This window comes from Phaenicophaeus curvirostris, chromosome 15 (genome assembly GCF_032191515.1).
Source record: "Phaenicophaeus curvirostris isolate KB17595 chromosome 15, BPBGC_Pcur_1.0, whole genome shotgun sequence".
NCBI lineage: Eukaryota > Metazoa > Chordata > Aves > Cuculiformes > Cuculidae > Phaenicophaeus > Phaenicophaeus curvirostris.
Window position 1 is genome coordinate 16,283,510 of NC_091406.1, and position 21,874 is coordinate 16,305,383.

At 42.6% G+C, this 21,874-nt stretch overlaps 1 protein-coding gene across 4 annotated transcripts in view; it reads left to right on the top strand.

Annotated features, from left to right (window-relative positions):
- KCNIP1 (potassium voltage-gated channel interacting protein 1) overlaps positions 1-21,874 on the top strand; it is a 401,769-nt gene that overhangs the window by 128,108 nt on the left and 251,787 nt on the right. The window contains exon 1 of one of the 4 annotated variants that reach the window (XM_069869310.1): positions 15,573-15,597. The exons of 1 other annotated variant lie outside the window; for it this stretch is intronic. Coding sequence is in view for 2 of the 3 variants with exons in the window: in XM_069869305.1 (XP_069725406.1) it covers positions 15,998-16,058 (61 nt within the window). In the remaining variant the exon portion in view is untranslated. Of the gene's footprint in view, positions 1-15,572; positions 15,622-15,648; positions 16,059-21,874 lie in introns of those variants that run through there. 2 more of the 4 variants (XM_069869308.1, XM_069869305.1) reach the window with 2 other exon arrangements.

The following is a 21,874-nucleotide window of genomic DNA, read 5'->3' on the forward strand; positions in this document are numbered from 1 at the left end:
AGCTACCAAAAATTAAATTGCCATATCTTTCGTGTCTGTGTTGAAAACCAGATTTATTTATTCTAATCCCATTAGTTCTGTACTTTGTCTACTTTCAAGAGGTACTTATCAGTAATTCCTTATTCTCTTGACTTCAGAAGCACCAGCCGAGAGCTTTCCTAGGTGCGTGGAATTGCAATAAACATGAAAAGGATAATGTCATTCCATAGAGAATATATTAAAGTTTCTACCCCAAAACTACCCATGTACTTTTGAGTTAGGTAACCGTGCATTTAAAAGAGTCGCTTGCTGATCTCTCTATTATTTTTTGAACCGTGAAGAAAATTCAGCCTCCCAAAAGAGTTTCAGAAAGGTTTGGGAGAGTGGAGACATCAGATGTAATAACAAAAGAAGGGTGAGAAAATCAAAGAAAAGCACTAACACAGTGCAGGAGAGGACTGCAAAGCAAAGCTGAAGGGAGAAAAGAAGATTGCAGGAAAAGTTAAAGAATCAAAATTTTTCAGGCACAAAAGGAGCAAGATGTCACAGAAAAATTCATCAGGGCTTCAAGAAGCAGTTTATTGACAGAAGCAGCAGATGTTGCTCAGAGGGATTTGATGAATTCCCAGTCCCAGGGCTCACCTGGGAAGTCGGAGGTCAGATGCCAAGAAGAGAGAAACTTGCCACAAGGAGAGAAGAAAATGGCTGGGGGAAATCACACCTAGATAAAATGTAATGAGCCTGTGGTGCCTCCCAGTGCTGCAGGAAGACAAACTTTGTGAAGCGACGCTTAATCAACTTCAAGTTGGCCAAGGATCAAACAGTTTAAAAAGTGGAAGTGTTTTAATCCTTTCCTCCTGGGTTGTTTTTTCTTTTTCTTGTTTTTTTTTTCCTTTATTTCATTCTGTGTGTGCTTCCTCTTCCCCACCCTGATTCCACATTAATGTGCTGTTATGAGTTGTGGGCATGTCTGATTTTGAGAGACTAAAGGCAAAACTGGCTTTAGCAAATCTGTTGGATTGTTTGTTGATCCTGCTCATCCTCCTGTGTGGTGCCCTACAGCTCACCCCTGTGCTCCTCCTTACAGTTGTCTTCTGGTACTTGTTGAATTCCAGTTCTTTAGCTATCTGATGGTGAACAGAGAGTGCAACCGAGGCATAGTAAATACCAGGAATGTGGACCTGAGGTAGCGTTAGACTGGCCCTCAGGATTGAGCACAAGATAGAGAGTGAAAGTCAGGTAGTCAGGTGCTGATTAGTAGAGGAGGAAAGGTTTAGTATTGGTGCATGTGAAATACAGAGGCATTGCTTCATGAGTGGAATTTATCTAATTTACGCTGTTTCAAGTTTGCTGCTTGTAATGATTTTTAGCTTTCTGGAGCTGTATGCCTTCCTTTCTCGATTTCTGAGCTGTGGTTGGGATCTTGCAGACATGAAACAAGCTCTGTGGAAACCAGCTGTTCTCAGTGGTAGTTTCTGCCATCGCTGCCCGTGAAATTCTGTAACCGCATTCAGTGCAGAGGTTTTTTGCTCATCACCAAAGCAGCGAGCTCTTTCAGGTTTATCTATGACGTGTCACAGCACATTTAATATATGACATCCTTTTTTAAATGTTATTAATGTTGGATTAGGTGTACTTGGGGAATGACTTCAAATGCATGCGTTGCAGCTGATCTTTCTTGCTTCTGTCTGGACCAGTCATTCTCATGTGCAAATGCTCACATTATGCTAATCCATGCCTTGTTAATATATTTAGTAGCAATTAGCATAAGCAAGGTTGTTGAATGCCATAATTTAAATTCTAGGCACAGCTTTTTTGCTTGTGACAGGAAGGTTTGAAAAAATAATTTAAACAAATATTTGTAATTAAAAAAACAGCAAAGAAATTGCTTTTGAATGGCTACATAACAACCAGAACATAAGCTCCAACATTTAGATTTACAGTGCATCAGTTCTCTAACCAGCAGGGATTTGCAGCCAGAAAGGTGTTCTTATTGGCCAGTGGGGGGTGGGGGTGGGGAAGAAGAAATTGAGGAATTATTTCCGTTACTTATCTATATTTTTTTCTTCTGTTGTAAAATATATTGTGTTGTAGCTTTATAACCTCTTTCCTACTGAGCTGATATGCAAAGTAGAGATAAGTGGAAAAACCCCTTTGGACTTAGCTTTTATTTCAAATGGGGAACTTGGGCAATAAGTCAGGCTTAGCTCTGACACAAGCACTTCTTCTGTAGTAGTTCAGGACTGAAAGAACTGTTCTTGGGATCTATACATCATTCAGATCCTGGGCTAGTTAGGTTTAACTTTTAATTCAACTTCAAGTTGCAGACAGCTCCTTCAAGTATTTTGGACCAGGAACTAACACCTTGTATATACGTTATGCAGTGCTCTGCATGTGTAAATGGGTAAGCAGACCTGTAGTTCCATCTGTCTAACAACACTGTTTACTAGGATGGGCTTGCAGCTCTGCATGTATGTGTTTTTATCTATATCCAGTTTCTAGAATAGCGGTTATATGTGTGCTTCAGTATGTCTTAAGTATTTGACAAAGTATAATTGAAACTTCAATTTGAGATGAATGTTTATCTTTATATAAATGGCAGCAAGGACAAAAATTACTGGGAGACTTAAGAGGTCATTTTATTATCCACAAATGTTTACTTTGAGTGACTATTGAAGATTTATGGAAAAAAAAAATGTAGAATACACTCATCTTTTGTGTAACACTTGTTCAAATGTCAGCAGTTTATGAAATTGTCATTGTGACTTTCCCTGAAACTGAGTCCGGTAGAAGTGGATCATCCCTGGTGCAACAAGGGTCTTTTTCCTTCCTTTCTTTTTTTTTTCCTTCCCTTCCCATGTTGTTGGAAATAATTCCTAATTATTACATGACACTGCTTTGTTTAGATTTGTAGCCCCGTACTAGGAGGCCAGGAAAGGTCAGTGCACCCCAGTAGGTGTTTTATTGTCAGTGAGTACGTGAGTCGTGGATTTGTGTTCCTGGAGTGCTCTGATATTCACAGCAGGAACAAAGAATGACTTTATTTGACTATTTTTTAATGCTGTATCTCATAGCAATGAATCCAGTGACTCAACTAAGATCAGAAGCAGTGGATCTCTATTTCCAATTTTTTTCTGGTGCTGAGTTTGGAACTTTTCTTATCTTTCCACATGGAAGGGCAGGCAAATGTTAGACTTTCTCATCTAGGCTCATTAAGGAGAGATGATAATACGTATTTAAGTTTTTACTGTAGCCTGAACATTATAGGGAAAATAACCTCTTGCATAATACTTTCAATTGTTTGTCTGGTTAGGGCTTCGCATATTTGATTTAAAGCCAACATATGCCTGTTTCTCTTTGCCTCCTTTCATAGATTAACTTACTAGCAATGCTCCCCAGCCCAGCACACAGCCTCCATCTTCTAGATTCCTCATGGCTGGTTTATGCTAGAGCTTTTTCTATTAGATTAATAAAATATTGATGAAATCTTCATAGCTCACAGAAGAGGATTGCTGAAGGTTTGTTTCCCATAAGTTAGCTATTAATTTTTTTGCTGCCATTCCTCTGGCAAGAATTAAACTCAAGTAAGGTATAAGTCTTCTGCACAAGCCAAATGAAGGGGACCTGGCATGAAAACGAAGGGCTGACTGGGGTTTACTGATCTGAGCCTGATGAGAAGTTATTCATCAGCTTCATGGGGAAATTACTGGTGCTGTAGCAGTCTAGCTGTGTAATGCACCCTCTGTGTCATGGCAGAGGTTTGTGTAGGTTTTCTTCCACTGAGAGGCATACTTGGTTCCATGCTGCTACTCTGTGGAGATGCAAAAATTCCTACCCTGTATGGTTTAGCAGCAGGGTTTTACTGACAAAGGGATCTATGGGAAAATTAATCACATGCTCATTGTCCAGCATAGGAATAAACACTGGCTGCCTTGCAAGAACACCCAACAGCTCCGACACCAACTGGCTAATAGCGTATTGCTGCAGTGGGTGCTCGTTTTGCACAAAGAATAGTGCTCGCTCTTGGTGTGCATGCAGCTTGCGTGTGTTGAAATGAATCTCCTGTAACAAATAAGTTGTATGTGCTACTTGCACTAATCTAGTATGGGTCAACTTCTTAGGCTGCAGAAAGCCGTGCTCTGGATGCTGCTAGAGGTAGGGAAAAGGCAAAAATAATAGAATAATTTTCTGTGCGAGTGAAAAGTGTCCAATGGACAAGAGAGAAATTTTGTTTGATTTGGAAATTTTATTCTGCAAATAAATTCCTTCTTTTGTCCATATGTCTGTTGTGGGGCTGTGCATGAGGTGTGGAAACACAGGATTGACTTCTTTGTGCATGTGGAATTCGCAAATAGTGCTGCGGTTTGTGTCAGAGCTCTCTCCACCCTACCTTTGGTACATCTTGAAATGATTATTTTTAATTGGTTAATAACTTTAGAGACTAACTGGCATGGTGTATTGGACAATTTGAAAATAACAGACACAGATGATGTGACTTGGGGAGCACTTCAATATCAAGACTGAAGTCACTGTATAATTATAAAATTTTATCAACTGGTCATCACTATAATAATGGGCTATACCCCTTTTATTTGAAGCACTCTTCTTCTGCTGTGACCTTAATGTGAATTCTCTCATATAAACGAAGTAAAGATGGAGTTATAGATGGAAATACTCACTGGTACTGCCAAGAGAAACATGTTACATGTTACTGCAGTTTTTCTCCAAAACAGGTAACTCTGCAAAACGCAGAGACTTCTAAGTTTGTTAGATTTTAAGTGTATTAGGGTTGTATTTTTCACATCTTAACTTCACAGTTCTATGTACTTCTGCCACGTTGTAATTTTTTTTCCTAGAAAGGCTACCATTTCCCTTTGGTAACACATAGGGAGGATTTGAGTCTCATTATGATTTCAGGATTTTATCAGTCTTGAAAATATTTATTGGAAGTGTACAATGTCAGTGTTTTTAACTGCTTGGGAGCTACCTGAAATAATCATTTGTTCTATGAACACTGCAGAACAAACCCCATATTTTGTTCTGTACGCCCTCTGGTAAAAGGTTTCAATTTAATCATAGTGTACTAGGCTGTTTTCTCAGTCACCCTCAATCCCACTTAATGTACCTTTACTTGCAAATTTTACGTTTACTTTTATATATAATCTAGAGTAAGATCTTTCTGATGTGATTTAATCTGTGATTTAATTTGGTGAATGACTTTAGTATATTAACTGTTGGCTGTAATCATTGCTCGTGCCACAGACCTTGAGGTTTCCATAGGGACGATGTGATTCCCCGTGATTGCTTGCATAGATACTGGTAAACCACTGCCCTGTTTGCATCTGATATTTGTTCTTAAGCTTGCTTTTGTCTGGGATTGCTGTAGCTGTAAGAGGGTATTGGATTTAGTCTGACCTTAGCTGGATATTCAGAGTTGGTGTCACATATTAGCTTCAAAGCCTGTTGATGTCCAGTCCCCAGCAAAGATACTGCTCCTTCTTGCACAAAAAATAGTATAGTTCAATATACATTAAGAATGAATCAAAGTATTCCCAGGCAATACCCTAGACTGGTGCCAAGGTGCTGAGGGGCAAACCAAACCCTTAATTTACTGCAAGCAGGTTGTACAGGCATCAGATGTGCATCTGCAGGATGGAGTATCTAGAGAGTCATAAACCTGGCTGCTTGGTGCACAGGATATTATGAGTTTGGGATGTGTTGGTACTCATCTTATCTTAATGAAACTAGCCAAGCTAATCTCCATTTTAATGGATTGTCTCATCCAGCTTCAAACAGCCAAGGCTTTACTACAATAATCCTATCATCTTTTTTCCAGTAGGAAAGATTGAAGCATCGAACATAAACATAAAATTATGAGTCTTCATTAAGAAAGTTGTGCTTATTTCAAAATTTATGGAATGATTCAATGAACATTGCCTGTCATTTCAGTGAAAAGGTGGTTGCCATTAATAAGGATAAAACTAAAAATTTTGACTTTTCTAGAGTGTCTTCTACCAGGACCTGGCCAGGCAAATGTCTGTGCCTGTAGTGCCTTCCTAGCGCGTTCAGAATGAAACAGCACAAATGTAGAAACTCAATATCATTTTATTTAACATATTTTTCACCTGATGTGACTTCACTTGACATGAGCAGAACTTACCTAGGAGTGTCTAATGGCTGCTCGTATTCTCTTTTACAAGACTCTATGGTGAGAAATGAAATGTGAAACAAAAATAGCTGGTTAACTATCCATGTTAGTTACCCAGCGGTTAAGTGCATCTGTTCAATGACCTGAATTATACATCGTTACTTTGGCACTTTTCTTTGAAGTGCACTAAAGCAAAAGGAAAAGAGAAATCCAAGATCATCTGCATGTCTTCTCCATCCTCTTCTCCTCCCTAAAACAAACTCATTGACTGTTCAATTGTTTCAAGTCAGTTTGTCAGTCATCCATGGAAATACAGAATAATTAAATTTTGCTTTTTCTTTCTCAGTTAGGCTTCTTCGGCCATTATCACAAGACAGAAATGAAACTGGCTGTTAACCTGGATTGACATTTATTGTTCACATTCTTTATGTAGTTTTGACATATTCTCTTTAATGCTTCTGGGAACAAAACACCATTGAATTTCTGTCTGTCGCTCAGCTTACTTCACTTGTAAGTTCTAACAGTGCTGAGCTGATGCTGGGTGCTTGAGCGAGGGAGCACGTACGTACCATGTTCCAGCACTGCCTGTCCCAGCTGTGGGAGCAATGTCCTTGTCATCAAGTGCATTAGCAGGACACAATGCCCAGAGATAATTTGCTGTGTTTGCTTGCAGTGTATGTCACCCTGAGCCTGTTAATTTAACTATACGGTCCCTCAGTAAGGTTCACAGAGGGTGAGGTGGAAGTGGTTATGTATTAAGATGAAAAGGTTGTTTACTAAGCTTTGGGTTTGTGCATGTACGCTTGGTACCTGGTGTTGGCTGCTTGATGTTCCTTGCGATGTTTTGAGCAGCTAAGTGAACATTGCCATTGCTGCTGCCAGAACCATCACAGGGAGCGGGACTAAACGCCTACCTGGCAGCAGGGTTATTGCATTCCCCTTACATAGTTAAGTATCCTCCAGGCTTTGTGGGACATGCTATGATACATCCCCAGTGTCTCTGCCCTGGTCTGTCTTCTTGCTAAGGCAAAAGACTTTTGGGATCTTCTGTTAGAACTGGCTGCCAAATTCCCTTGAAGTGCCTCATTCTGTATGTACAAGGTGCTGTAACGTATCCCACTCACATCCATGTACTATTTTTGAAAGGACAGTAACTCTTTGGTGCGGTTGCTGCACTGCAGCAGTGCTGTCCTGCTTCTCAGACTTGTGAGGCCTCGTGGTTCAGGCTAATATTACTCAGGATTTCCTGCTTCAAACCATCTTGGAGTTTCTCATGGATGGATTTTATAAATTTGAAAGGCAAGACTTCACTTGGCACAATGCTCAAACAGATTTCATGGGGTAATAAATGGTTTTCATTACTGAAATTTGAGCTTTTTCATCCTGAGGCATTACTGTAATGACACCCTGAGAACAAAAGGTTGCAGTTCTTGATTCCTCTGCTTGCAGCCACCTCCTGGGCTCCCTTGACTGTGTCAGATGCTCTTGCTCTGAGCACTCTGGCTCTGCACCCTGGTTTCAGGACTGACTCCCATCCTTCTTCCACTCTCCAATGGATGCTTTTACGAAAATCTTCCAGCTTTTCTGTTTCCCAGTCACTGCACCCCCACCTTTTAGGGACAGCTTTCTTGCTGAAGCTGTGTTTTGGAAAGCAGATCAGTCATTTCTTATTCCTCCTTCCTGATCTCTACTCAGCTCTGTCCCCTCACCAGTGGGGTTCACGTCACTGTTGTTCACCACCTTTTTAGTTTAGCACACCAATGCCATCAGTCTTTTCTGATCACCTCCTGTCTCTCTCACCTTCTGCCTAGCTGAAGTTTCTTGATGTCACCTTTATGCGGTTCAACACAATGTCCTGCTGCCTGTCTGTTGTCATTTGCTCTGTCTGACTGGCAGCAGTATGCCAGGACAGCTAGCTTTGTGCTCCTGCAGCATCTCGTCTTTCCTGCTCTCTATCCTTTTTCCACACCACCCTTCGGGTGAGAGCTGTGCCCAGGTTTCACCTCCCTCCTACTCTTTCAGATATTTATCTAGAAACAGTATCTTCTCCCTCTTTTTACAGAGGGTATAAACCAGTATCTGCCTCATGTTTTGTTGAAGTTGTCACTTGAAATGTGAAGAATTCCCTTCCTGAGCGCTCTGCTATCTGTTTTCAATTGCAACATCCTTAGGGCAAACATTAGGTCTCTTCTGTGGAGTTCTCTATGGTTTTATTACTATAACAAAGAACCAGCAGACAATTTAGTTTTATTTTCAGCTCTTGATATGCTGCCTCAAATAGGCAGAGCAATGCCCAGGTCTTTTTTTTCTATTTATTTCCTTCAGGTACACAAATGTGTATGTCCATGCAGACCTATGTGATGCTGCAGTGCTGATCTGTTTTGGTGTTTGCAAGAAGAAATGCCAGAGCAGGGACATCTGATCTTGATCTCAGGAGATAGGTGCTTAACTGCTTGTTCTGAACGATAGGATGCAAAATCCTTCTTCTGCTGATGGGATGGTAAAGAGGAGAAACAGCCCTTATTACTCAAAGCTCCATGCCTGGCTTTTTGGTCTCTGTTTGGTGTTAAGTGACCATGGCATTTATTGTGTTGCACACAGCTGTATTTGCTATAGAATTGAAAGCAAGTGACTTTCCCACATTTTAATATTGTCAGTACCTTTTTTACATGAAAATCTAGATGATCCCAAATCTTTAAGCCTTATCTATTGCATCTGACTTCTTAGCATTATTATTTAGTGGCTTTCACTTCATGAAAAATATGTTTCCATCAAAATGGAAGGGAGGACATCTAGCTTTGAGATCTGCCAAAGGTTGCATGAAAACTTGCTTTGGGCCTGTAGACATGCAATAATGAATCTTTCAATAGTTCCTGTTCTACTACCTTGTCTTTACTGAGAGCAAAAAGATTGCTTTGAAAACATCCCTGTTTATTATAATAGGCTTGTGAGTGAAGAAAAAGTAACTCTTGGGGAGGGAAAAAAGTGCACATATGGTGAACTTTGACCTCATGAAAATCTAGAGTAGGAAGACCCAATATGACCTTACATTGATAAAAAGGCAAATGGTGGCCCACAAAGATCCTGAAGCACTTTTCACAGACACAGATCAGCAAAAAAATGGTCTCATCTTGGTCAGTCTGTGGTCAAGTTGGTTTGCAGTTGCAGAGCAATTTGTCTCATGCTGCTTCAATTTATCCCAGTAGGTCTGAGTGTTTGTTTGGTGGGTGGTCTTCTTGTAGCTATCTGCCTTCTTGCTTTGAACTGGGACAATTTCAATAAGTTAGTAATATATATTGTAATCAAGAAACACACCTTAAGTGTATTGTAGTGTAGTTGAAACCTTAGCAGTCTAATACAAGAATTATTTTAATTTTTAATAATAGTAGGGAAATAAATAAAAGGAAAATAATGACTATTACTGCAAGAGAAATTATGTACTTGCCTTCCTCCTTCTAGTCAGAGTCCTGTAGGTTTAGGGGGGGTGCACTATCGAGGCTTTTCAGTTCTGTGCATATAGTGGTGATGATTTATTTCTTCCTCTTCTCTTCAGGGTCCAACTAGAGCAATTTTTATTAATTTCCTACCAGGCTTTTGCACCTTGGTCTCCCTTAATTGGTCTCTGACTGTGTGGAGTGCTGCTGCCTGAAGGCTCAGCACCAAGATGGCCTGAAGGATGAGTCCTGGGGAGACGTCTGGGGTGCTCCGGTATGGTCAGGTAGACATGCTCTTTGTAACTCTTCACCCCCAAGCAAGCAGTGACTCCTGCAACCGGACAGGTCATGGCTCAGAAAGGCTCCTACCAGGTCTCCTGCAGAGCTTTTGCCTTACAGCCAGGCAAAGCGCTTGGCAGAGGATGCTCTAACACAGACAGCTAAGGACAACAACTGGTTAAGAATTTGCTAAGCAACAGAAACTCAATTCGTTCTCTTAGAAAAGGAAAAATCTCTGTCTTGCTTTTGATTTTTATTTATTTCCCCTTGGATAGCCAAGTCTCAGTGTCCCATGAACTGCTTAAAATCAGAGAGAGATGGAAGAGAGGGGTGAGAGCCTGTGGGAAGCTTCAAGGGGTCTTCATATTGGTACCATATCCATATCAGTGCCTCTGCAATTGATGCAAAATTCATGTATCCTGCTCCTCCCTGGCTGCCATCCCTTATAGATAGAGGAATCTATTGACCAGATAGGGATATCACAGGAGCAATAGTGTTTGTGATGCTGGGGGCACCCAGCTGTCACTGTGGCTGGAGGTGGTTTTGTGCCAGAGCATTGAGTGGTAATTGGGTTGGTGTTGATGGGTCCCAATGATGAACATCTGACCAGGCTACAGTTGAGTGGATGTAACTGAAAGCAAGAGCTCTGGCATTTCCACATCAGCCCTAATGTGGCTTTGTCCCTGCTCCCAGTCTGCTACTTATGCTCAGTCACTTGTTGGAAGGACTCAATTTATGTATTGGCCTCAAGAAAACCTGTAGCTGCTCAGGTGAACAGAAAGGTGACTCTCTGACACAGAGTTTCAAATTGTCTTAAAATGAAGCGTTCCTTGTGGAGTAAATGTAAAATGCTTCCCCAAAACCAGTGCTGGTTACTGGAATATGAAAAATAAAATGTTTTAAGCATATAGAAAGAAACTCTGGCCAAAGCTGCCTAAGTCCCATTCATAAAATACACAGAAGGGAAAAGGAATCGGTCACATCTAGATTTATTTAGGCTTTTTAAAGCTGATCCTACCTGGAACCACTCAAAGCTGATAGATATGGTGTGAAGGACAAGGGCTTGATACAAACACAATTTTCAGATTTTATTTGTTTTCTTATTATGCAGATGCTCATTGCAGCACTTTGGGAGACAAAAAATGCAATAGAATAAATATCACGAGTGTTCTCTGTTTTAAAATCTGGGTATGTCTGAGGCATTCCCTTCCTAGTCCTACAGATCAACGGTGCCAGTTCTGCTTTGTAGGAGAGGATGGCTCATAAACCAGAGATTACGTCTCTAGCAACAGTCCCCATCTCTGCATGATGAAAAAAAATGAACCTCCCCCTCCACTTTCCTGTATATACTCACAAAAATACCAGAAATATGTAGTTCAGGATGGATGTAAGACAAATGTGGTCCCACTCTGCTTTACACCAGTTGTTGTCTTTAGTAGGAATAGAAGCTGATCCTGTGTCAAGGAGCAGAGCTGTACTAACTCCTGTGACCTTGCTCCCAGGAAATTTCCATCCTGTACTGACACCAGTTAGCTGGTGTCTCCCTAGCTGAAGCTGCTATATTTGCCTGTATTAAAAATAATTTACTACTTATTCTGACCAAACAGTCTGGCTGCATTTACCAAATAAGCACCAACGTCACTGCCACTGTCTGTCTACTTTGTTCTGATGTTTCCAGGTCTCACAGATGCTTATTAAATGCAGTGGTAAGAAGTTAAGAAGCATGAAGAAATTGGGAAGAGGGTCAGTGAATAGTCTTAGGTGATGATTTTGTTAGGCAGTAGATAGACTTTATTATGATAGTAGTGGTAAAAGGATGAAATGGCATCTTGGCTTGGATCAGAAACGGCGTGACCAGCAGGTCCAGGGAGGTTCTTCTCCCTCTGGACTCGGCACTGGTGAGACCGCTCCTTGAATCCTGTGTTCAGTTCTGAGCCCCTCACCACAAGAAGGATGTTGAGGCTCTGGAGCGAGTCCAGAGAAGAGCAACAAAGCTGGTGAGGGGGCTGGAGAACAGGCCTTATGAGGAACGGCTGAGAGAGCTGGGGTTGTTTAGCCTGGAGAAGAGGAGGCTGAGGGGAGACCTCATTGCTCTCTACAACTCCCTGAAAGGAGGTTGTGGAGAGGAGGGAGCTGGGCTCTTCTCCCAAGTGACAGGGGACAGGACGAGAGGGAATGGCCTCAAGCTCCACCAGGGGAGGCTTAGGCTGAACATTAGGAAAAAAATATTCAAGGAAAGGGTCATTGGGCACTGGCAGGGGCTGCCCAGGGAGGTGGTTGATTCACCTTCCCTGGAGGTGTTTAAGGCACGGGTGGACGAGTTGCTGAGGGACATGGTTTAGTGTTTGATAGGAATGGTTATACTCGATTTGGTGGGTCTCTTCCAACCTGATGATTCTATGAAATGGGGTTTAATCACTGCCAAACAATAATGATGGATTAGTGGTGACCTGCAGGGACACGTCTGCCTTGCCAAGCTAGCTCAGCACCCAGCATCAAATCCTTGGCTGTGTATGCTGGGGCACAGGCATCCCCTGAGGAATGCTTTTTGTCTGTTGCTGTACTCGTGTATGGCTGGTGTGTGTCTGCTCATCATCTGTCTGAACCACTGGTGATCCTTTCCCTCTGGGCTCTCCCCTCCTTAGCAGTGACTGCTGCAATGATCACCCAGGCCACCTGTTGGGTGAACCTTTTCTGAGAAGTGGATGGTTTTAGGCATGACGTAGCATCATGAAGTAGTATTTATCATCAGCTGTGCATGCAAGCACTCGAGAACTGTGTGTAAGTTGTGCCCACAGTGTGCAGGTGGAGTTTTTCACAGCACTGAGAGAAACTGCTGGGCTCTGGAGCACAGCAAATCAGTACCGGGAGCTCCACTCAGGTTTCACACAAAACAGCATCTCCTTTCCCCAAGGTACTTTTGATTCTTTGATAACGGCCCTTACCCAGGATGCTGACTTAGGTATCCACAGAGCCAGAACTGTGCATTTCACAATCACAGCCAGAGCTCAACCTTCATCTTCTCTCTAGAGGAAATACTCTGAAAAATATTCAGCTCCACAGACAGAGGGTGACCATCAGCACTTGTTTCCTCTCATGTATTATGTCTTAAGTTGATAAATTCCGATGAACCTCTTTGAGGAAAGAGAACTCCTGCCTGCTGTGGAAAAATACCCCGATTCATTAGTGTTTATGATGCTTCTGCTCCACCGAGGTCTTGATTTTTGGCTGTGAGAGGAAACTGCTGCTTTTGAACTGGTGATGTGGGATTCTGTGCTTGTCTGCCCAGGCCACAGACAGTCCCTCCTCGTGTCCTCATTCTTGTATATTTGAGGCACATAAACAAAAATGCATGTAACAAATTATCGCCATGATCTCATAGGGATCTGCCAATACTGGTTTCTAGCCAAGATAAATCTTTTTTTTCTTTCAAGTCTCAAAGAAAACAGAATATTCACATTTGCCCTCCGCCTTCATACAGCACGCTGTTTCAAGTAAACACCAGTGCAGCCTCAAGGATGTAATTTTATCTTCCTAAATTACTTTTTTCTAGGTATCTCGCCATATGGGCAGCCTAATCTGTCCCAGGCCTTGTTTTTCCTGCGTGGCTGAGATCCAGCTGATGTCAGCAGGAATCCTGAAGGCAGCTACTTTCTACTTGCTTTTTAAGTGTGGTATCTTCTCATAATCCATGTAGTTCTTTGCAACCTTTCACTTTGGAGTTCTTAGTTGTATATCACGGGTTTTCCCAGTGCATGGCGCAACTGATGTGGTTTTCTGAGTGGATGATGTGACAGGAGCTGCGTCTCATTGACTTCCACTAGCGTCAATTTTCCCTAGATTGAAGAGGTTTCCAGTTGGGTTTGATCTCTTGGCAGCAATGTGCCTGGCATCAGAGTGGAAGCTTCTTCTAACAAGTTGCTTCTAGCTGTCTTGATGGCAGTAGAGGATTCCACAGATGGCACTAAGACCTCCTGCCATGGGGTCAGCAGTGCCACCTCAGCCCACCATCAAAGGCTTGATCCAGGAGTGACCACTTAGCATCCAGCAAAGGGCAGTGAAGCATCACAGAGGTGGTAAAGGGGCTCAAACCAGCTTGCCAAACAGGATCCCTACCAACTGTCTTTTCTCCCTGTTTGCATGAGAACTTTCATATTCTGGAATGTCTTCACTTGCTGGTTTGTCATCTTGGCAACTGTAGTGTGAAGCAGCCATCGTTGCAATGAGGGGGCATCTCCTGTGGCCTCTGATCACCCTCTAGCCTTTGTTGTGTGGCACAGATGCTAAGGGCAGTGGCTTTCCACATGTGCTCTGCAGTCTATCTAATATTTTAATGTGTAAACATGAATAAAATATTCATAAAATAAATGTAAATTTTTAAATAAAAAAAAAGAACTTAATCTCATACAGCTTTTTAGTGTCTTGTGGAGATCACTGTAGTCTGAGGGGTCCCCATGTAGGTCCGAGTGGCTGGAGAAGCCTGTTAGCCCAGGGTCTGTGGGACCACAGCCGTGGTCAGCCTCTGGGAGGAATCTGGAGGGCCAGGGAGTGTTACTGAAGTCAGGACAGGTTTCCCCCACAATGACAAGAGCAGCGTGTGCCTTAAGTTTCAGCCACTTTGCACCCGCCTGTGAACTGTTCAGGATTTTGGCATCCAAACAGGACCTTACCCAAGCCATTGCTAGGAAAAAGTTTAATTGCTGTATTTTGAGTTGTAAAATGGGGGGGGAAGAAAATAAAAAAGCATTTTTTATAATGCCTTTTACAACTAGCAGCTAATTGAAAGCTCTTTGCTGGTATACACTAGGGATGCTAATACACCTGTGCAGGTAAAGACAACATTTGCTGGCAGAAATGTGAGCATTGTGAGCAGAAGGTAACACGAGGCTTTACCTCCACAGACACCGATATGGTGCAGTTTCTGATCCTAGGGGTTCTGGAATCTGTGTTTGATGAAATCTTTCCTCCAAAGTGAGAGGGAAGCTGGGGAAGCCCGTTGAGACGGAGTTCTTTGGTGTAGGAATGAGCTTCTTCAAACAAATATAGTATTTACACAGATGCTGGCTTGATCTCAGTCACTATGTGCAAATAGCAAATTAATTTCTGGTCCTGATGGCTACCTTGGAATATTTAACAACTTCTGTACCCAAGCACTTGCTATCTGACCTTTTGAGGAAACACAAGATCTGTAGCAGTTATTTTGAAATATGAAGGAATGTAACAAAATGCTGGAAGTTGTCCTACTTCCTCTGAGCCAAATGACACTTGCAGAATCTTTTTTCAACAGTTTGCTGTTATAATATCCTTAAAAAGGATGTGTGCTCATCTACTTTGCAGAAGAACAAGTTATTAGCAACTCACTCACACGTGCTTCTGGTGTGTGAGAAAGGATGCGCAGGGAAAGGACTGCGGTGACATTTTCTGCTTTTCCCTATTGCACTTACTGATTTCCCCCTGACTTTTCTGCTTGAGAAGACTGTTAGAGATTGCTGCTTCTACCTTTCTGTCAGACTCTTAATTAGCAGGAGTATGCAGACAGCGCAGCTGGGGCTTTGATGCCTCACTACTGTTTTCCACTCTGAAGATTTCCATTCATCCCGAATTGGTTCCCAGCCCAAAGCCCTGGCCTCCCCCCCGAGCTCCTCAGCGTGCCTACAGGACTCCAGTTCAGTATTCACTGGGAGAGATGCGCTGATGCTCCCTCGCTAGACCTACAGGCTGCTGGAGCCATAAGGGAACGGGAGGAAGAATTAGCCTGTGTGTTTATGTGGCTGTGCTCCAGTAAATATTTTGATGCATCTGCTGCCAGCTCTGGTCTGAGGGAATCTACCTAGCATTTAAATTTTGATGGGGAGCTGTTTTGAATAATAACAGTGCAGCCGGCTGTGAGTCAGTGCATGTGTGTTGACTTAAAAAAAAAAAATCCTCAAAGCTTAACGCTTGCTGAACGCTGAGCTGCAGTGCTTTGCTTTTTTCCCTCCTCCTTTCTTCTTTTCTTTCTTCTCTTGACTTCCTCTGTTTTGGTTTGGTTTTGGGGGCATTTCACATAGATTTTGTTCACTGGTGGGTGGGGGGGGTGGGGGGTGCAGCGAGAAGAATAAAGAAAAAAATCCAGCCAAGATAAATCCTCCCCAAAAACTCACAAGTAGCTTTTGCAATGGGTGCTGTAATGGGTACGTTCTCTTCTCTACAAACGAAACAAAGACGACCATCGAAAGGTAAGATCTCCTGGTTGCTTTTTCCTGTCCCTTCTGTGTATTTGTTGGGAGAGAAATTTATATTGGGAAGGGAGGAGAAAATGAACATGTGCCACTTGCAAGTAACCCAGGGATGTTTGTGTGATGTGTAATTTGCAAAGGCAAGTGGGATGTGAGGTTGTAGAAGAAACGTGTGGGCATAAGGAAACAGCTGTGGAGGGGCTTGGGGTGAAAAGCAGCTGAAATATTGTAATCCTTTGTACAGGCGTGTATAAGAGGAGAAGCTCAGTGGCTCCATATGCAGAGCACTTGCAGAAGAGACCTGTGTGTTCCCAAAGCCCATGTCTTGTAAATCCTTTGAGGAGGGAATAAAATGTAGATACACAGCAAATTCTCTCTTGGAAAGTCTTGTTAGAGGCAGTGCTGCGTATTCAGTGATCCAGCACCACGTATGCAATACTAATGATGAGTGGTTTATAAAGATTATCAAGAGGAGAAAAAAATAGGATGTTTTCATAAAGAAGGGGAGGAGGAGAAGCTCATGAAAAATGAGAGAGCAAGAGGCAATCTCAGGGATTTTATTGCTTTAAATCCATAAATATTGCCTGTGAAATTTGATTTTTCAAGAGGCTTGGTTTGTGTAGTGTTTCCCTGAGCTCTACTCAATTTCTTTCAGGGTTAATTGAAAAATTTCTCTTACTGAGCAGAAAGTTGAAAGCCCTGTCTGGGGCATGTCCATGCCATACCGAGTGAGTATTGTTTAGAAAACAAAAAGAAAGACTTTAACTTTGGCAAGTCTTTGTGCTATTTCAAAATTTTCCCTGCCAACACCTCTGTATTTAACAGTCTCTCAGTATTTCTAGGGTAGATCTCTAATTCCACTGGATCTGTTGCTCAGCTCATACACATGCTCTTGAATTGAAAGTTGGTACGGCTTTTATAGCAATTTAAAAGAAAAAAATATCTTGGGAAATATCAAACATCAAGTAATGACTGTAAAGAGAAATGGGGAAGGGCTGTGCAGGGGATTTGATCGTGATAAGTTTGTGAGCAAGTGTAAAATTCTGCGTTCCTGCTCTAAGACAGGCAGTGGACCTGGTAGGGTAAAATGTTATGTTACGGTGTGTGTGCATGGTTTACAGTTCACCTTTCTGTGTTGTTATAATGTAGCCATAAATGCACAGTCATCTGGGCTATGTATGATATTATTTATTAATGCAAGCATAACTGTCTAATTGTCTAAGCACTGAGCCACACCTGAAGCTGACAGAGTCGTGGTTGGGCAGCACCAAGTACATGAGAGCTGAGCAGGGTGGCTGCTGTGACACCAAGGGGTGGCTTTTCCACCTGACAGGAACACGGGAGCTGGATCCGACTTCCACTAAACGTAGATAATTTTTGACTGAATGTCTCTGTTCTCTACTACTTTATTGTCCTGTGATTGGCTGAGCTCTCTAGCGGAGGGAATAAATTGTTTTTTTATTGGAGTTCACGAGCAGTGAAAATCTAGCATCTGGCCACACATTTGAACATTTACAGTGGGATTCAATCTCACTGATGCCTGCTGGCAGTGGCTGTTCAGCTATATTTATCAAAACTTGTGTTCCCAGAGTGATTTCCTCTTGGCTCTGGTGTGTTACCCATGTGGTGTTGCTGGTCAGTAGGACACCAGTTGCAGAGAGTAATTTGGTAGAAATTCCTTTGATTTTCCTGGCTGTTTTTTAAAGCCAGTACAGAATTTTATGTTTTAATCACTGTATACCTGGAAGGAAAGAGCATTACAGAACAACGCTGCTGGTTTCAGCTGACTTCAGCCAGTTGCAGATGCTCCTCTAGATCAATGCCCAGAGGATCCCCTGGATCTCCCAAGAGCAGTAGCAAAGGCATGTTTGCATTACATGCCTGTGGCCTGCTTGGCATGTTTTACACTTATCATGAGCACTTCATCTTCACGGTGAAATACTAATATGTGCTCGGCTTGAATGCAGTCTGAAATTGTTCTTTGTCTGTTAGCTAAATAGTAGAAGTTAATCACAACTATGTGATGGATTCCTTAGTGTTGCCCACCAGTTCCCTCGGTGCCTCACCCAGCCCCGACCATCCCGGTGGTTTCCACTGGAACATGCTCTAGTGTATTCGTGTCTGCCTTGTGCTGGGGAACCCGGAGTTGCTTATGGCCATCTGGTTGTGCTGAGCAGAGAGAAAGGAAGGAACACTTGTCCCAGTGCTGGCTGCACATTCATTGATGCAGCCTGCTGTGAGGGTTGCCTTCTCTGTCAGAGGGCATCTCGCTAACCATGCATGAGTCAAACTGCTCCATTTGATAATGCTGTGTCTATTTCTTATTGAGTGAAGCATTTATTATCCATTTTGTTGTTAGATTATCATCTGCTATTATCTTATTTATTTTAATATTTATTAAATATAGATGTATGTATCTGTGTGTTTATTATACTATTTCAAGTTTTAGGTATGAGCTAAATACTCCTGTTAAAGCAAAAGCTTCAAGGAATAGATATGACAGGGCTAGAGCCACACCTCTCCAAATACACTGTCATCTTGGTAAATATGTGCTCTTCCAAGTAGTTTGAAGATAATTTGTATAGCTGTTTTCTAGTTAAGCAGCTCACGTGTGTATCTCAAGATGTGTAGCTTTGGTGTGCTAAACTAAAAATAAAAACCATGTGCATATGTTGTTTTAAGAACAGGTAAAATAAACAGGTCATGTCTGAAGCAAGGTGTTACCAGAGATGAGTTAGTACCAGTAAACACATGGTGGGTTCTTGCAGAGTGGGCTCGACTGGTCTGTGCTGAGCGCTTCCAGGTTCAGTACTAGACACAGCTCTGCTTGCGCTGCTCCCCCTCACAACCAGCTCCTGGCCAAGTCCAGGGTGCTGGCAGCAGGACTGGTGGGTGGTTCATTTAGTCCAGCTGCGAGCAACAATGCTGGAGGATATGTTTTAGCTCCGTTCAAGAGAACAAGATTTAATTCCTTGTTGTAATGAAAACTGGGGGTCTGAATCAATAAAAGCAGGAGTAGCAGAGAAATTGCCTTCAAGTTGAAAGCAGTGGTCCATCAAGTACAAGACCTTGTCTCTAGTAGTTGATGCTGTTGTTGGTTTGTAGAGGAGATCATTCTTTTGGCTTGAATTTGAAAACTTAGTCCAACATAATTGGATGTTTTTATAGGCAGGTTATGTGCCACAAAGCCTGTCCTGTGGGATAAAGTTTTCTGCTTCTTAGGTTTGCAATCCTATCAGTAAAGCTGCAGAACCTCTCCCTGTTCACTGGAGTGTCCCTGAATATGCTATGAGATTTGCGCTGTTTGCTTGGGTAGTGGCTTGGAACAGTTCCACAGATTATTTGTATGTTTCAATGGAAATTATTGCCTCTGATCTCCTCAACTGCTGGTGATTAAACTTTATTCACTGTTGGGATTCTACTTGTCTGCCTTTACCAGCTTTCTGAGTTGGCCTAGTAAAAATATAATACCTCTTTCAACCAAGCTGCATTGCTGATATCTCAAACCAGCAAAACTGCACAGGATTCTTGGGGTCTTGGTGGAGCCCGGCTGAGGTCCTGGGGGACAGCCTGAAGCCAGCAATGTGTCTTCACAGCAAACGCAGCCGGGATCTTCCAGGGCTGTGCTAGGCAGAGCATCTCCAGCAGGTCAAGGGAGGTGGTGATTCTCCTCTGCCCAGCACTGGTGAAACATCCATAATGCCACGTCCAGTGCTGGGCTCTGACATACAGGAGAGATGGGGGATTACTGAGGAGCCGCGAGGAATAGTAAGTGATTGGGGCATCTGATATACTTGGAGGGACTGAGAGAGCTGGGACTGCCCAGCCTGCAGCAGAGAATGCTCAGGGGATCTTATCAGAGTGTACCTGTTGGGGGGAGAAGAGGTGGTAGAGAGCCAGAGTCTCCTCAGTGTTGTCCAGTGATGGGACAAGGTGTAATGAGTACAAATTCCAGTTAAATACAAGACAAAAAGTTTACTGTGAGTGTGACTGATCACTGGAACAGGTTGCCCAGAGGGACTGCAGAGTCCCCATCCTTAAAAATACTCAAACTCTAGTTGAATGTAATCCTGAGACCCTGCACTAGTTAAACCTAACTTGAGGGGAGGGTGTTGTACAAAAGTCTTTTGAGGTCCTTTCAAACCTCATTCATCCTCTGGTTCTGGGATTACTGCCACGTTAAAAAAACTAAAGATGTAGGGACTTGGGGGTACCAGGAACTGGAAGAAACATTGAGAACTTGGTATGGACCAAACACCAACAAAGTCTAGAGGAGTGCTTGGTTGTCTCTTAGTGCATTAGCAGTTAGCGCTTATATTCAAGATTAAGATGGACTTGAGAATTTCTAGTTGCTTGTATATCCTCCAGCAAACATAAGCAATAAAACGATAAATGAGTTATGGAAAAAAAGCCCCAAACTACAATACTAAAAGGCAGAGGGCCAGCACAGCAGATAATGCACACATAAATACATCTGATTCCTACTATCAGCAGAAATAGAGATTTTTTTTCATGTGGTTTTACAGTCTGCAGCCAATCAAGACCAAATTTGTGGCTAGAATCAGCCATTTCCATGTTCATCATGGAAACATTTATATTAGCAGATAGCTAAAGGAGGAGAAATTCTTGTTCTGGTTGTTTCTCACCCCTCCACGGCAGTGTGCAGTGGAGATGGTCACACTGTGCCACTCATGGCTAAATTCAATGACAGTAGAAAAGGAAAAATGAGGAATAAGGGATTACCAATGTTTGCTCTTTATTTTCTCTACACGCTTCCACTTTGTCAAAGTGAAAGGTAACTCCAGTATTCCTCAATATCTGAATCTTGTTGGCCTTAGAGCTACAGACCTAGCTCTAACCCTGACTGCACCAGCAGAAAGCAGCACCGCTCTCAGTTAAGAATCTGAATCTGTGGAATGTGAGTAAATGTATTTAGATACAAGACAACACAACCCTAAAATATCAAGAGGAGCCTGACATAGTTGTTTAATTTTGCAAGAAGTAACAGCAGGAATTCACTTTGCTTAAAATGTCACTTGTGCCATAATGACCAATTTCTAGACTTAGTGTTGGAGGAATCATAGAATCATTGAATGGTTTGGATCGGAAGGGACCTTAGAGCCTGTCCTGTTCCAACACCCCTGTCACAGGCAGGGACACGTCCCACTGGATCACGTTGCTCCAAGCCCCATCCAACCTGGCCTTGAACACCTCCAGGGATGGGGCAGCCACCACTGCTCTGGGCAACCTGGGCCAGGGCCTCCCCACCCTCACAGTAACAAATTTCTTCCTGCTATCTAATCTAGATCTCCTGTCTTTCAGCTTAAAACTATTATTCCTTGTCCTATCCCTGCACTCTCTGACAAAGAGCCTCTCCCCAGTTTTGAGATGGCTTATTGTCCAGCAGCATCAGATTTGTTGTCTGACCAGTCGTATTTTCAAGTGCTTTACTTACTGGGAAACCACTCTACTTTGCTTGACTCAGGAGTCACAAGAATATCTGGCTGACCCAAGCTCCTACGGTTGCTGGTCACTGCTGTGCTCTTTCAGTTCTCTGCGCTGAAGCAATCTGCTTCCTTGCTCAAAAGGAGAAGTGGCTGAGTAGTGTTTCAAGGAATGGGTCTCATTTAGCCCTAGAACCTACAGTTGCAGAACAGGGGTGATAGTTTTGGTCAGGGGAGCTGCCCTGGTGTTTACTTTGCCCAGTACCTATGGCTACTAAAAAACTTTTTGTAAGGTCTTTATGGGAGCTTTCTTCTCACTTGGCCTTTGAAATATACAGACTTACCTTTACCTGTCAAAACTCTGTTTAAATT